The following is a 15,944-nucleotide window of genomic DNA, read 5'->3' on the forward strand; positions in this document are numbered from 1 at the left end:
TACTCGTCAAAAACTTTACCGAAAGTGTCAAAGTCTATAAATGCTCAGATTCCGTGTGTGTTGAAAATTTGATTCCGACCGACACAAACTATCGCTTCTAACGTAAACTGACGCAGACTCCCATCATGTAATTCCACACAGCACGTGTCGGCTTGTCATGTCACAGGAGCATTGCAAAAAAGGCTAATAATCTACTTGACCGCGACACTAGGGCAGCCCAAGCCTCGATATTACTTATAATTACAGTCCAGTGAACCTTTTATCGAAGCCTCTCTCATCTGCAGTGATGTAATTGCACTCGGTGGAGACCTGCATGCGCCTTGAGCATGTCTCTATCCCCGGAACAATGCATTCCGACCGGTCGATGAAGTAACAAGGGTGGACGCCAAAAAACACAGCTATATATTAGCTTTGATAAGACGTGTCGGGTCAGGGCTGACCAATTGTCCGTGCAGGCTTTGTTAGCCAATTCACAAAGAGGGTTTAGCACATATATACCAAGGCTGTATGACCCAGGTCAGAGTGATAAACTATACGGCTGTGCTGTAATTACGGCTGGTTCTGTATTGGACGTGTGAGAGAAGGACAATAGAGATTACGGATTTAGCAGTGACCAATTCCGCGTGAGTACAGCCGCCTCGCAGACACTAGATAATCGTCTGATTTATAGAGGTAATGCAACTCTTGCAATATGAGGTCGATTCCATGCCGGTCAATGTCACGTTCTGTTTCTGGGTATATAGGCCATTAACACCTGAAACTGGCTATAATGTACAGTGTTATTATGGCCAAACACTAGGCAACCTCCACCGTTCAATTCTTAATCGTTCCCAAAACTGTGGATACTAATTTCTCAGAATAAATGGGAAAATGATATTTCCATATATTACAACACGTGAGCTGCTGCAAGTAAAACCACAAAGCAGAATATGTATGAAGAGCCATGCAGCTGTATGTATAGCACATTATAGATTTAAATACGTATGTTTTCTGTGGGCATAGCTCCGTGGATGCCGCATATGTTGGACTGACAAACAGGTCGCAACCAAGACGTAAATAAAGGTAAAGATCATCCGAATCTATACTCCCACAAGGACTATTTGTTACTAAACAGTAAGTTCTAGATTCTGTTCTTGTTAAAGTGTTTTTTTCGATCCAATACTATACTACATATACACTTAAAGGTATTTATAAAACAGAAATGGTATGTACAACAGCTCTATATCTACAGCGTATGTTCTTAACTGAATTATCATTTCCTATCTATTCATGTTGGTTGGGGTGATGTCACGCCGTGACATGCCCTGCGAAGCTTTCGAATTAGCTATTTGCATCATCAGTGTACTATCAGCCATATACGTGTGTACTTCACCTTACATCTGAATTGAATGTAATTTTGTCGAAAATGAGCATTGGTACAGGACATTGCCAAAAGTGAACAATTGCATACAACACTTAATCTGAAGTGTTTACGCGTTTATCTGGGATAAACACATGGGCACATTAATTTGTCTGAAGTAAAGATTTGTACATGTGTTTGATTCAGGTGAACATTTTTGTTCGACTTTGAAGTGATTATTAGTACGGCACGTGACTTGTCTTGAGTGAACGTCAGTAACCGACGTAACTGCGTCTGATGTGGACATCTATACATGGTGGGTTGGAGTCAACACACCTGACGGCATGACATAGACATGTGTACGTAACGGATTATTTATTTTCAGTTTTGATACATCTTTGTTTATTTGCAGAATTTCTGTATGTTGCGAGCTATTATGTGGTGCAGGGCAAAATCAACGAAAACAAACTGCAGGTGAAGGGAGGTAATTTACAGTGCTATCGGACCAAGTTGGGACTTGTTTCAAAGAAGTGGTCTCCCTTAGATTTATCGTGCACGGGAACAATGCACATTGCATAGGGAAATTGTCTCACGTTTAGATTGTACAAAAACGGAGAAGAATTAAACCATAATAAAATGATTTATGTGGCGAAGATACTTAATTATTTCACAACCTGGCATATAACTTAAATAATGTGGATATATAAGAAAGCAAGCTTACTACCTCGTTGCCTAGCTCGTTATGCGTCGCTTCGCTACCTTGTCGCTTCGCTTCCTTGCGGGCATTTACTATCTAGTACTACAGTTCACAAAATTATTATGGATATTTCACTTTTACAGAGCGAGTCCTTTCTCAAACAAAGGAGTTTATCCGTACCTTCCGTCGCACAGACATACTACAGCTTCACTGAATGAAAAAAGGTCTAAATCTACACACAAAACTAGCTTCATTGCGGGGCCAAGAAGCTGTACCACTAAACTTGTGTCTACTCTATTAAAGAAGTCACCTCAGAAGTCTCTTTGGCAAGTGTAGGCCTACCGATGTGAAACTGTAAAAAAACACAGCTGTAGATGGATTCTTATAAACTGAAAACATCTGACTAAAATATCCATGTACTTTAAAAGGACATCTCTACTTGGAAATTCTCTACACTTTATACTACCATTAATGTGCTTTGAGTCTGGAAACCGGATAAGGCCATTATTGTTCCATCAACGTTAGCATCGCGTCACCGCTTCGTGCCATCGCTTCTTACCATCGTTTCATCGCTTCGTACCATCGTTTCATCGCTTTGTGCCATCATTTCATCGCTTCATGCCATCGTGCCATCGGCCGTAAGACAAGTGAATGAATGAATGGTTATGGCTTAACGCAACACTGGCAATATTTCAGCCATATCGTGGCGACTTAATACAAGTGATGGCGTTATGGTACATAATCTACATTTTATTACTATAGTGTCTTTCTTTTAGCCAATCGCCGAAATTTAGCTATCTGTAAATTCAGCCATGCTTTCTTTTGAGGAACAGTTGTTATAAGTTGCTTACGAAATTGGTCGTCCCGTATAAGGCCTAATTATAACACCCTTTCAAACTTTGCGGATATCGGACTCAACGCTTGGACTACATAGTGACTAGTTTGCAACTTAACATTACGTTTGAAATCCATGCAGTTGCATATGAAATTTATTTCATGTTATATCATAAAAAACAGGTTCATTTACACTGTAACAGAGCCATGGGTATATCAGCTTATTAGACTGCAATTTTACATAAGGTCGTATAAGTGAAATATTCTTGACTACGGCGTAAAACACCAATCAAATAAATAAATAAATAAATAAATCAAATACCAACAATACGCGGAAAAAGACATTACGCACTATTCCTGCCAAAAAATTCGTGTGGAAAATCTTACCAATGATATCGCCACCCAAACTGCATAAGCTTGCTGATACCTCTGTCCAGTGAGCAGTGATCACAGGTGTATAGCGACCAAGGTAAAGGATCAAGGGGGATAAACCCCTGTACCTCGGTTATGACAATGATCTCTAAGTTGTCTCCCTTGCATTAGGTGATAAATGTGGTCTGAACGTAACATGACTCAAATTTACAATCCAATTTTACTTCACCTTTATTCAAGCAATATTCTACTAAAATCCCCCATAATAACAACACACGATGTCCTTCCAGATTTTATGGTCTACTCCAAACGAAAACTAGCGATTCATCCCAATCAGAGTAATGGAGAGTACCAGTGTTCTTGACACGACCAGCTGAAGTTAACGACTTGTTACTTATTCTCGGTTCCTTATTCTAAAATGGGTGAGGCTCCAAAAGATGCAATCGCATGTCGACCATTCGCTTATTTAACAGTATATGGCGTCTTTGCATTTCCACTTGATAGCCGATTTTTCTGGCAATCCTTTCATAGAAGGGAAGTTAAATATACATTATTGTCCACCATTTAGACCAGTTAATTAGCTTTAGCAGTGATTGTGATATACATTCAAAAGTATAGCTTAAACCAGAGATCTAATATGCAGAGTGTAAATAGGTGACAAATCACAATTTCTGAAGCTTTCAAAAGACATTTTGCACTTGAGGCTTTCAACACTTTATCGCTGCCTTGATTGTCTTGTTCATATTTTTTCTCCCACGATAATACTGGTTACCTTCCTATGAGTTAAATGTTCTTGAGTAAATCAATAAACCCTGTCCATATAGACCCTCATATACAGAGAATGTCGGAAATAGTTCCTTTTGTGCCACTCTAAATAGCTATCAAATCTGTTTACAGGTCCTCTGTCGTTCACACCAGTCCAACTTATCGTCATTGAAATGGGGTCTTCCTGACTAAATAGACCCCAAAATGAACGAAATATGCAATAAAACATTAACGTCTAATATGTACAATGGAAATGACTCTGGTGACAAAGCCTTCATTTGTGCCGCCTAGAAAGACATTGTACAGTTAGAAGAATCAAGATATGAACGTTCCATCTACTTTTCATTGAGTAAATATGGGTGTTCATGTTCTCTGTGACCCTTAATTAGGGCCACCCATCTTGATCGTCCTATCCACAGCTGCGAAGAGAAATGGCTATGGAATCGCATTAGTTTCTCTTGTGCCGCTCCAAATGGCAATTAATTCTGTTGAAAAGTCCCCTATCGTGCAGACAAGACCAAATTCAAATCAATAAAATGGGGTCTTCCTGTCTGTAGTGATCCCAAAATGATCCGGAAATGATAACGTCTAATATGTATAATGTAAATGCTTCTGGTGACAAAACCATAATTTATGCCGTTCTAAAAAAGACACTGTGCAATTAGAAGGTTCAATATACGAACGTTCCATCCAATTTTTATTTGGTAAATATGGGGTCTTCATGTTCTCTATGACCCTTAATTAGTGGCACTCATCTTGATCGCAATTTACATATCCGTGAAGAAATTGCTATGGAATCACATTAGTTTCTTTTGGCCGACAGTAACAAAAGGAAACTGAACTCTAATATGTACTATTTAAATGGTTCTGGTGACCAAGCCGCCATTTGTGTCGCTCTAGAAAGACATTGTGCTCTTAGAAGAATCAATATATGAAGGTTCCATCCATGGTGTCTTCCTGTGTGTAAATATCTCAGAATGACCCAGAAATGATAAAGTTTAATATGTATAAATGTAAATGCGTCTGGTAAAAAAAAACTGCCCTTTCTGCTATTGTGCACTTAGAACATTTAATATATGAACGCTCCATCCATTTTTTATTGGGTAAAGATGGAGTCTTCATGTTCTCTGTGACCCTTTATTAGGGCCACCCATCTTGAAGGAATGTGAAGAAATGGCTATGGAATCGCCTTAGTCTTCTTTTGTGCCACAGTGTCTTTCTAGAGTTGCACAAATGGCGGTTTTGTAACCAGAACCATTTACATATAACGTGACTTTTTACCGTATATCTTGATGATTTTGGGGTCTGTACAGGAAAGCCCAATTTTATTGACAAACTTGAACTGGCATGCACCACAGGGGACCTTTGAAAAGATATGATAGCACATTACAGCGGCACCAAAGAAACTAATGTGATTCCAAAGACTTCTTCACGGTTATTCATAGGACAGTACAGATGGAGTTCTAATCAAGGTCAATGACAACATAAAGACCCCATATCTACCCAATAAAAACTCAATGCATCCTTCATATATTGAATACTTTTGGTACAAAATGATTTTCTTGACCGGCACAAATGGCTGTATTGTCACCAGAACCATTTAAAATGTACATAGTAGACTCGAATCTTTAGTTGTATACGTGGGTCATTTTAGGGTCTAGAAAGGCAGGAAGACCCCATTTTGTTGCCCTCAAGTTATACAGGTGTGCACAACAGAGGACCTTTGAAGAGATTCAATAGCATTTTAAGGCGGCACAAGAGAAACCAACGTGACTCTGTAGCTATTTCCTCAAAGGTATTCATAGGGCGACCCGGGTGGATAGACCTAATTAAGGGCCACAGACAACATGAAGACCCCATATTTACCCAATAAAAACTGGATGGAACGTTCATCCACTGAATCTTTCTGGTACACAATGTCTTTCTATAGCGGCACAGCCGGCGATTTTGTCACCAGAAACATTTATTTTATATTATACATATTAGACGTTAACGTTTTACTCTCTATCTGAATCATTTTGGGGTCTATACAGACAGGAAGACCCCATTTTATTGACCTGAACTTTGTATGCTTTGTAGGCTAAGCTTTGTATGCAAGACAGAGGACCAAACAAATTTTATAGCCATTTAGAGCGGCACAAGAGAAACTAAAGGTGTGGCTAGAACGCTCAAGATGGGTGGCACAAATTAAGGATCATAGGAAACATGAACACTCCATGTTTGCACAATAAAAATTGGATGGAACGTTCATACATTGAATCTCTCAGGACACAGTGTCTTTCTGGAGCGGCACAAATGGCGTTTTTGTCATCAGAGATATGTTTTGCTGTAGATGTGGGTCATTTTTGGGTCTTTACAGAAAGGAAGACCCCATTTCACTGACCTGAAATTGGCATTGTTGGAACATATTTTATTATTCAAAGCGGCACAAAAGAAACTAATGTAATTCGATAGCCGTTTCTTAACAGGTATGGACGATCAAGATGGATGGCCCTAATTAAGCGTCATAGAGAACATGAAGATTCCATATTTACCCACTAAAACTGAATTGAACGTTCATATATTTAACCTCTTAGGACCTAATGTCTGTATAGGGGATACAAATGACGGTTCTGTCTCCACGATCATCTACATTGAACTATTAGAATTAAATCTTTTGCTGTATATGTGGGACAAACAGACAAACAGACGTGTGAGCGTTCTGGCTGACTGACAGACAGATAGATGGATGGACAAAGGTTGAATGGGGTGACAAACTGAAATCCTAATGCCACTCCACAATATGTGTTCAGAAGCATAACGAATGTTTTCTGTATAAATAAATATACAGCAGTAAGCGACGGCCACATTCTGGAGCCACGGCTACAATTAGGAACCGGGAATAAGTAACCAGTCACTATCTTCCGCATCATGTTCCTGGCCTGTTGTAGTATCAACACTTTGAGGAATGATCACGCCACTTATCCACACCGCACTGCGCGTCAGCAACGGTCGTGGAACAAATGGTACAAAAAATTCCGTATGAAATCTCATGAAAGCGCCTTACCGTTCCACCAATCTATACGCCGACGCCAAGGTCATAACCTTGCAAATCCAATCGTGAAAATGAACTATTCTCACGGGTATATGGAAGCAGAGGTCTTTCAAGCCTAGCCTGCTATAACTTTGTGCATTTTAACTGGTCGTTAGTTTACAATGGGTTTATGGTGGTTCAGTGGATTTTGAACAGCTTTGCAACTTGTCGCTAGCAAGAAAATAATTAAAGCACCCTACCATGATGTACATAACAAATAAGAATCAAACACAGACAAACCGAACATAAAACTATATATTCACACCTGTTAAAATAGGTATTTATTCTTTCACTTTTCATTTTACTAACATTAACCATACAGACACAGAGTCACTGTTGTAGAGTTAACATAATCTTAACCGTCCGGTCACGATGAAAGTCTGCCCGGGCCACGCAACACATCCGGGCGGACGGTGGTTACACGATCCACACCGCCCCACCCAACAGCAACGAGTGGCCACGGGCAGAAGAGCCGAACCCCAAGCAATGTACTCAGTGATAGCGGGGCCGTACCCGGCAAGGCTTCCCACGGGCCGGGAGGGTCCCAGGACGCAAACACCCCAGGAGACTACGAAGTATGCTAGCTCAGTTTGGAGGGCACTCGCGACAACACCGACTTGGTGTTGAGGGGAAATTGCTCACGTTTGCTGGATTTGATCCCATATGAAACTGACTTGTTAATTTGTAAGCTGAAATAGCGTTCTGCTGATGTGTTAAGAGGTCCCATTCACCATCTTATCTACCTGTAATTTAATCAGGTCTCCCAAGAGTATATAGAATGTAGACTATTGAGAGACAAGATTGAACTACGGGTGGATAAGAGCTCCCGCACCACTTCTCTATCGACAAGTATATAACAGAGACATAAACACAGCTCTTAGACATATCTATGAGCTTGTATAACGCTTTCGGGACACACAAGTGATTCGGGCTATACATGTGGATTGCACAAACGGGCAAGCGTTGTCAGTGAATAATACTCTATATAGTCTCTATATACTCTATAAAATATTATTTCACAATTAAGTTCTTTTCAGCGCGAACTGAAGCAAAAAGAAATAATATGTATCTGTTTTGATAAACATAGTAGTATACATGACCCCAACTTCAAAGGTATAGGTTTGAATGTATGTATGTATGTATGTATGTATGTAGGCCCTATGCTTGGGGTTTAACGTTGTACTTAAAATGTTTCATTCACATGACGACACATCAGATGTGTCTACATATAAGGTGCGAAGGTATAGCAGTGGAGGACTATGGTTAACACAAAGTGCACTTGTTTGTAATATGCTTGTTTCCTGCTGCGCCATGTCAAACATTATTTTCGTAACCCCCACCACATTATGGCTATGTACAGCTACATACCTAGTACATAATCGTGTTGTGAAAGTGTCAGAGTATACCTATAGTTCATAGCAAATGGAAAGGTGACCTACACAATTATACGTTCTGACATAATTTTTCACAGATATTGCTCTATACCACAAGTGCTTAATCACATTCCGGGATTTGATACAGGCCCCTACCCGCCTGTAATTCCATTATGCTTGATGTATGGAGTAGTACACGTGGCATGTATAGACTGTACACAAGCATTGGGGTTCATTGTGTTCAGCCTTAGTCACGTGGTTTGATCTATTATTAACAAACTCGTTATAAATAGGTTGCCTTGTCAGCACTTGGTGTTTCACAACACTGACGTCACCTGGATACGCCGCTGACAAACAGCGACACTATAAAAGCCCCACCGGCCCGCTCACAACCCGGATTCGACGAGCAGATTTCCCCCGAGCTGGCCTCGGTCACCCACCTGTCACCATGACAGACTGGAAGTGGGTGTTGTCGCGAGTTCCGAAATATTTCCCCCATTCTTGGAACAGCATACTTCGTAGTAACCTAGGGCGTTTGTGTCCCGGGACCCTCCCGGCCCGTGGGAAGCTTTGCCGGCTGCGGCCCCGCTATCACTGAAATCAGTGCTTGGGGTTCGGCTCTGCTACCTGGGGCCACTCGATGCTGCTTGGAAGGGCGGTGTGGATCGTGTAACCACCGTCCGCCTGGACCGTGTGGAGTGGCCCCGGGAAACTTTCATCAAGACCGGACGGGTAAGTTAGAGTAATGTCGCACTTCAGTATACTCCCTGTGTATATTTAGGTGACAGGGTCGAGTCTATGCATAAGTCGTGATAAGATTACGTAGGTGATACTGTAAGTGCAGGCAATTAGGCTACCCTAAACAAAGCAGTACGTTAGGTATGCTGGCCCAAGACTGGCGGGAAACATTTCAGAACTCGGGAGGACACTCATGGAACGTGAAGCCATGTAAACTCTTAAGACGTATGGAAATAAAACGTTTGCATTCATTTCTGCAGATATTTTTTGTTACATGTTTTGTATTTATATACTTCATTGTATTGGATCATCTCATAAATGTAAGTACATGTATTTATATAGTTGACTGGTTTGGATCTTCTCACTTTTGAAGAGAGTAATCAAGCTCAAGATTATTTTACATTTATAGAATATACAACGGCGTTTACCATTACCAGCTGCTGAACCAAGCAGAGTACATGGTGGAGCCACAAGCTACCCGTTATCCAGTTTTCTTTATTTGTTTGATTGGCCTTTTACGCCGTACTCAAGAATATTTCACTTATACGATGGTGGGAGGAAACCAAGAGGAGCCTGGGTGAAAGCCACGACCATCTGCAGGCTGCTGGAAAACCTTCCCATGTAAGGCCGAAGAGGAAACCAGCAAGGGCTGGACTTGAACTCACAACAATCACATTGATGAGAGGATACTGGGTCATTGCGCCATGCTGGCCACTTTTCCAGCTTATGTTCATGGGCAACAGTTGTATACAGCTAGGTATAGTGATACACGGCTATCTTGAGGGGAAGGTCAACATTAGCAAATACAGTGGGAGTTCTGGTTCCAAGAGACATGAATTAATTCCATGGTTAGGGGTTTTACGAGCAGAGAAATTAACACTGCACTTGGACAACTTGTCTTCCACCAGTATGGCGTGTGTATCTGTGTGTTACATGTGGGAACCTTTGTCAGTAAAATGCCACAAGTTGATGGTTTACCCCAGGCACAATGGTTTCCTCCACCCATGAAAATCACATCACATTAGTGAAACATTCTTGCGCAGGGGACTGAACAACAATCAAATTAGATGACAAAGAAATTTAAGTTCAAATCTTAACAAAATGCAGCATTGTGTCAGTTCACAATATGATATTAGCTAAATTCGTTTTCAACCTGTACATGACTTCCTAACATATAAAAATAATTATTTAACATAACTATACATGCATATAAATGTGAATCTAGGGAAATAGGACCAATTAGTGGCAGACATATGACAGCAATATAGGTAATACAGTAAAAACGAGAAGTATTGCATAGATTGTGATTAAAAGTTTTCATGTATTAACATTTTACATTTACTCTTTCCATTTTTTCTTTAACTTTCTTTGAAATTTGTAATGATTAAAAAATATTCAAGAGAGATAATACACCAAACAGTGACCTGACTATGGTTCAAAATTTTCTGCAAATATTTTTCCTTATTTACTTCGTTTATTTAAGTCATGCTTAACTGCAGCAAAATATTATATCATGATTTAAGGAGCTCAGAAAATGTGGTTAAGTTTGAAAGAAGACAGTGGAAACGTGTAGAGATGGGAAAAAGAATTGGTTGATTCAGTCATAATTAAATATAGTATGTACAAAAAGCAATGAAATATTTTCTAGAATAGATGTCACTAGTTCACACATCACTGGAGTTCATTTATGTGCACTTTGCAAATGCACGTTTAGTAGTCAATTGTGTGTACAAGCATGGGACAACAAGGAACACTGCTGAGCAGCCTGCAGCACAACTTGAGGGTGACAATTTACATGTAACTGAGTGCCTACCCAGGCCACGTACTTTCAATGTTCATATGCCGTTGGACAAACAAGGCACACTGCTTTCACCAGCTGGTGGATAACAATACCGACATATGGTAAAAAGGCAGTCAAGGTAACCAATGAATCCATTGACCAGCAATGTTTTAGACATCCTGTCGATTGAGCAAACCTACTTTGCCATCTAGCTTGCAGTGCAGCAACCAAGTGGATGACAATTCCGCCATAAATACTGAGGTTGTCCAGAGTAGTCACTGTATCGTCCCGCACTGCCTAGTCATCCTTCTTGTAGGCCACCATGGCATCTACTTTATGTATTGTAGTGGTGAAGGACCTCAGACGAACTTCTTGCGAGTTGGCTATAAACTGAGGACCAGACTCTCCCCATGAGTCTGGAGTATCAAAGTCTTTATCTGTATACACTAGCAAGTCAAATGAACCTGAAACATGAAATGTAAAACGTAAAGCAAATATCACAAACTAACACTAATTTACTCTGGTCACTCATGGTGGGGGCTTACTGCCTCGAGAGTCAGGAGCTATGATTTACTCTGGTCACTCCCGGTGGGGGCTTACTGCTTCAGCTGTACCTGAGAGTCAGGAACTGTGATTTACTCTGGTCACTCTCAGTGGGGGCTTACTGCCTCAGCTGTACCTAGAGTCAGGGGCTGTGATTTACTCTGGTCACTCCCGGTGGGGGCTTACTGCTTCAGCTGTACCTAAGAGTCAGGGGCTGTGATTTACTCTGGTCACTCCCGGTGGGAGCCCACTGCTTCAGCTGTGATTTACTCTGGTCAGTCCAATTTCCTCCACCCACAAACCTGACCGCCAGTATTTACATGAACAAAATTCTTGAGTAAAGTATTAAACACCAGTCGAATAAATGTAATTATCTTCAAACTTCAAGATGTTACTTTGAGACACCATCTCCTGTATACTGTTTTAGGCAACACAATATTCTGACATACTGATGAAAATCTTAACATACTTGTTCTTGATTTGATTACAACTCAGATGAACAGATGCTGTCATAACAAGTCAAATTTGTGCCCTTGCAGAATTAGCTGATCCATACCAACTGTAATATCCAACAATACCCAACCCTCCCACCCCAGTAGAATCTGCTAGAAAGATAAAGCAAGTTCAGTTAATAGGGAAAAAGTAAATTAGTCTCTGATAACAGTTTGTTAAAGTATACGTTGTCTACATTTATTTTAGTGTTCATATCTGAAAACTGAGACCATTTCTGAACAACTTTTTTATTTTATTCACAGTTTTCTTACATATTCCCTATCTGCATGGCGCATGAATTACACCAGGCTGCTGTTGGAGAAAATGTGTTTGACAGAACAGCAAGAGTAGCCAGAGACTCTGACCTGGATCATATGATCAAAGCAATGATCAGATTAAACATGAATGAAAAAATATGAATAAGTCATTTAATCTAAAATGTACCACAAAAGAAGCCATCAAGAGTACACTGAAAGCACTAATATTCAGTAATACCACGCTTGGGACTGAACCTCAAAAGGAACATTTGAACTGAACAGCACTAGAACTGTATAACTAGAAATGTCATCTAAGCAACTTTAAAATTGTGTACTTTACAATTTAGGCTTATTCATCTTAAAATCGATAAGTTTCTTGGGTGCATTACAATTTGTCAACTATGAGTTTTGAGAATTTCAAAAATGTCAGTTACATATCTTGGTACAATTTTAGTTAATGTATTCTTAAATTCTTAAAATTAAAGTTAAAAAAATATATATATACATACATACACATTTTTGTACACCTTTTGAGGTTCATACAGATGATGGGCCCATTGGTCTTTCATTCTAAGAACTTACATGCCTCTTCCAGAAGGGGTAAAAATGTAACTGTAGCTGTTATCTGTCGTATCACATCACAAATCTCCTTTTTGATGTCTTTTTCAGATTTCTCTCTTGGTGCACTAAAACAAAGCAAGAGACTGCTAGTTTTAACTTATTATTTAGAATTGTACTGTAATAAGTTGAAAACACTTGGCCTCCAAAGAAAATTCAAACAAATGGTTTTACTCCAGATGAGATTAATTCCAACCCAGCACCAAAAAAACTTTATATCACTGTTAACACCTTTTTCATGAGTCCGACTGATAGAGATAGTACCTGTTCTCTGTTACTGTTTTATCACATTCCACATCAAACTGCCATCTTTCCAAAACCTCATTGGTGTCCACACTAGCGATAACGACCACAAGCTTCTTAACGGTCATTTTATACAACCACTCTGAAATTCAGACATACAAAAACCAATTATAATTAACAAAAACTTAAGGCGTGTTAAGGTTGTCTGTTCCACAGTTGTGTTGTCCAAAATGTCGAATGTAATAGTACTAACCAAACAACTTTTACAAAAAAAAATATTGATAAAATGAGATTCACCTGTCTGAAAAGATGTATAACAGGTTAGCATAATACTATGTCCTTTACCATCATTACACCAATGCTGCAGTCATAATTATGCAAAATGCATCGCTTGAAAAAAGCAAGATTCTTGATGTAATATAGTACCACACTACTTATTGATAAATAACCAGACATACATAAAAAAATATTTTAAAAGAGTAATATGCCTGATTTATCATACTCCACAGTATAGTATAAATTTCTATGCATAACAAGTTATATTTCAAACTAATAATATTCACCTCCATTAATACCCTGTCTCTCACTCTTCATTAATACTATTAAGACCATTTACCTTTGATATGGCCTAATACTTCGGCCAAGTATTTCTTGAGCACCTGATCTGTTGACACAAGTAGTGTCAAGCCATATTTCTGTTCTCTCGTAAATGTCTCTGGTGGATAAATTCCTCGCTGGTACAGAATGCTATTAATCCCATATTCTGGAATACAAACAACTTATGTAATGTGGTGCCTATGACAGCACTGTGTATGTCAAAGAAAAACAACACGTGAAAAAGTCATCAACAAAACAACTAGATAAGACATGATGATGACAGATCAGGGTCTACAGGTAGCATTTAAATACCCACACCATCTACCTCTCTCGTTTGATCATTGCTGATTGAGAAGCATACAGATTATAAAGGCTAGACAGCCAATAAATACGACTGGATAAACACGAAGGTTGTTAGGAATAGGTCTGTTAGACCTTACACTAGCTCTATGGGGCTATGTTTATGTAGAAATACAGCCCTATATGCAAGCATATACGTATATCAAACGCAGATATGGACAGGGATTTTGGACAACCATGTCATACAGCAGACAACACCATTATGTTGAGGACAGCACAATGAAAACTGAGGACTGCAGGGTAAGTGAATGCTTGTATATAGGGCCACGTATATGTACAAACACAGAGCTGGCCCTAACCATGGAGATAAATATGCCTAAGTTACCTTGCATCTGTTCATCATACAACGTTTAATTCATGATTAGACCACTGTTCTTCGCCAGCTCCTCACTCAGACACTGACGTCATATCCTTTGCCCCTTAACGATAACGCATCCTCAGCTTCACTACCCTCAAGATGGGCCAGCACTAGATACTAACCCTACCACGAAGATACTCATATCACTTATCAGTCTCATCCTTACGGCTTTCCTCAAATTACCCTTTAAACAACAACAACATTCTGCTGCCGTCGATATGGTGTCTTTTTTCAGCAACATCACATTGTCATCACGTAAAAGTAATCACCACGACGAGGTTAATCAAACGAAAACACCCGACGCACTTACCAAAGAATTCTGCGACAATATCTGTCGATCCTCTCAAAGTTATCGCATTCTTGGATGCTACTTTCGTACCCGCCATCTTTTTTGAAGTAGCGGTAATATACAGCGCCGCCTGTTGCTTGCTAAAAGTAATGCACTTCTAGGGGAGACAACCACTGCTGACAAAAAAATTATATTTTCCACAAGTTAACACATCATAGTTTCACATAGGTCACACTATCGTTACGTTTGCTCTTTAAATTAAAAAAAATGCTCATTAACAAAGTAAATAAAGCAAAACATCGCTTAGCTAACCTATGCAAGTGTACTTTAAAAAATAGACGCTAATAACATTTAAGACTTTTGTACATTAGCATTCACGGTACATGTATTTCTGCTTTCACTGGTATATAGAACAACGTCGCATTTCTGTTCATGAGTTCAGGTGCCAGTTTACCAGGGTTCCCTTGTCTGTTTTTTTTTTTTTTTGGTATTTATTTATTATTTGGTCGACGTGAAAGCACCTGGTGTGTGTGTGTGTATATTGGGTGCATTTATGACGTGGAATTTAAACACCTTTAGACCACTTACAAAAAAAAGCTTTGATTGGCTTTATCATAACGTGTTAATTGTAAATACGTAGGTTAATGGATACATGAAAAGGAACTATAAAACAAAGATTATGTTCCTATGCCAAATGAAAAAAAATTGTTTGTACTGTTATGTGTCATGATCAGCTGCACATTAAGAAAACCAAGGCGTTTCATGTATCATTTAAGGAAACTGATGATGAGAAACATCAGCAGCTCTTCTCTTATCCACTATTTTATGTCTCCATCTATCTACCTTATGGCTGGACATAGGCACCTTCATAATAGTTGTGGCATATTAAAAGTTGACGTTGTTGAATAACGTGTTTTATTCCATCTGGAAATGAACTAATGAACTGAAAACTGAAAAATCAGTCACCCGTGGCTTAATTGGAGGCACTGTGATCAAACCAAATGCGCATAAAGTTCAACATGGACAGCAGGGGACTGTTTCTCAAAGACATCGAAACGTTACGCCGGCCTACTAGCTTATCATCATCACGTCGTGTACTGACGGAATACACCGCCTTTGTATTTGCGACCGGTGTAACGTTATAACCGTTTTGAGAACCAGAAGCCATTTTCACAAAACTTCGATATTCATATTTCTTGCAACTATTTTCGTAAAA

The 15,944-nt window shown here is 39.5% G+C and overlaps 1 protein-coding gene across 1 annotated transcript; it reads right to left on the reverse strand.

The window, feature by feature from the left end:
- Nucleotides 1-8,984: 8,984 nt before the first annotated feature.
- Nucleotides 8,985-14,841, reverse strand: LOC135482086 (mitotic spindle assembly checkpoint protein MAD2A-like). The gene is made up of 5 exons (XM_064761921.1): nt 14,750-14,841; nt 13,741-13,887; nt 13,146-13,266; nt 12,846-12,949; nt 8,985-11,435 (listed from the first exon to the last, which is right to left on the reverse strand). The coding sequence occupies exons 1-5, from the start codon at nt 14,823-14,825 to the stop codon at nt 11,269-11,271; spliced, it is 615 nt and encodes a 204-aa protein (XP_064617991.1). The 5' UTR covers nt 14,826-14,841; the 3' UTR covers nt 8,985-11,268.
- Between the last annotated feature and the right edge of the window lie 1,103 nt (nt 14,842-15,944).

Source organism: Liolophura sinensis, chromosome 1, assembly GCF_032854445.1.
Source record: "Liolophura sinensis isolate JHLJ2023 chromosome 1, CUHK_Ljap_v2, whole genome shotgun sequence".
Taxonomy (NCBI): domain Eukaryota; kingdom Metazoa; phylum Mollusca; class Polyplacophora; order Chitonida; family Chitonidae; genus Liolophura; species Liolophura sinensis.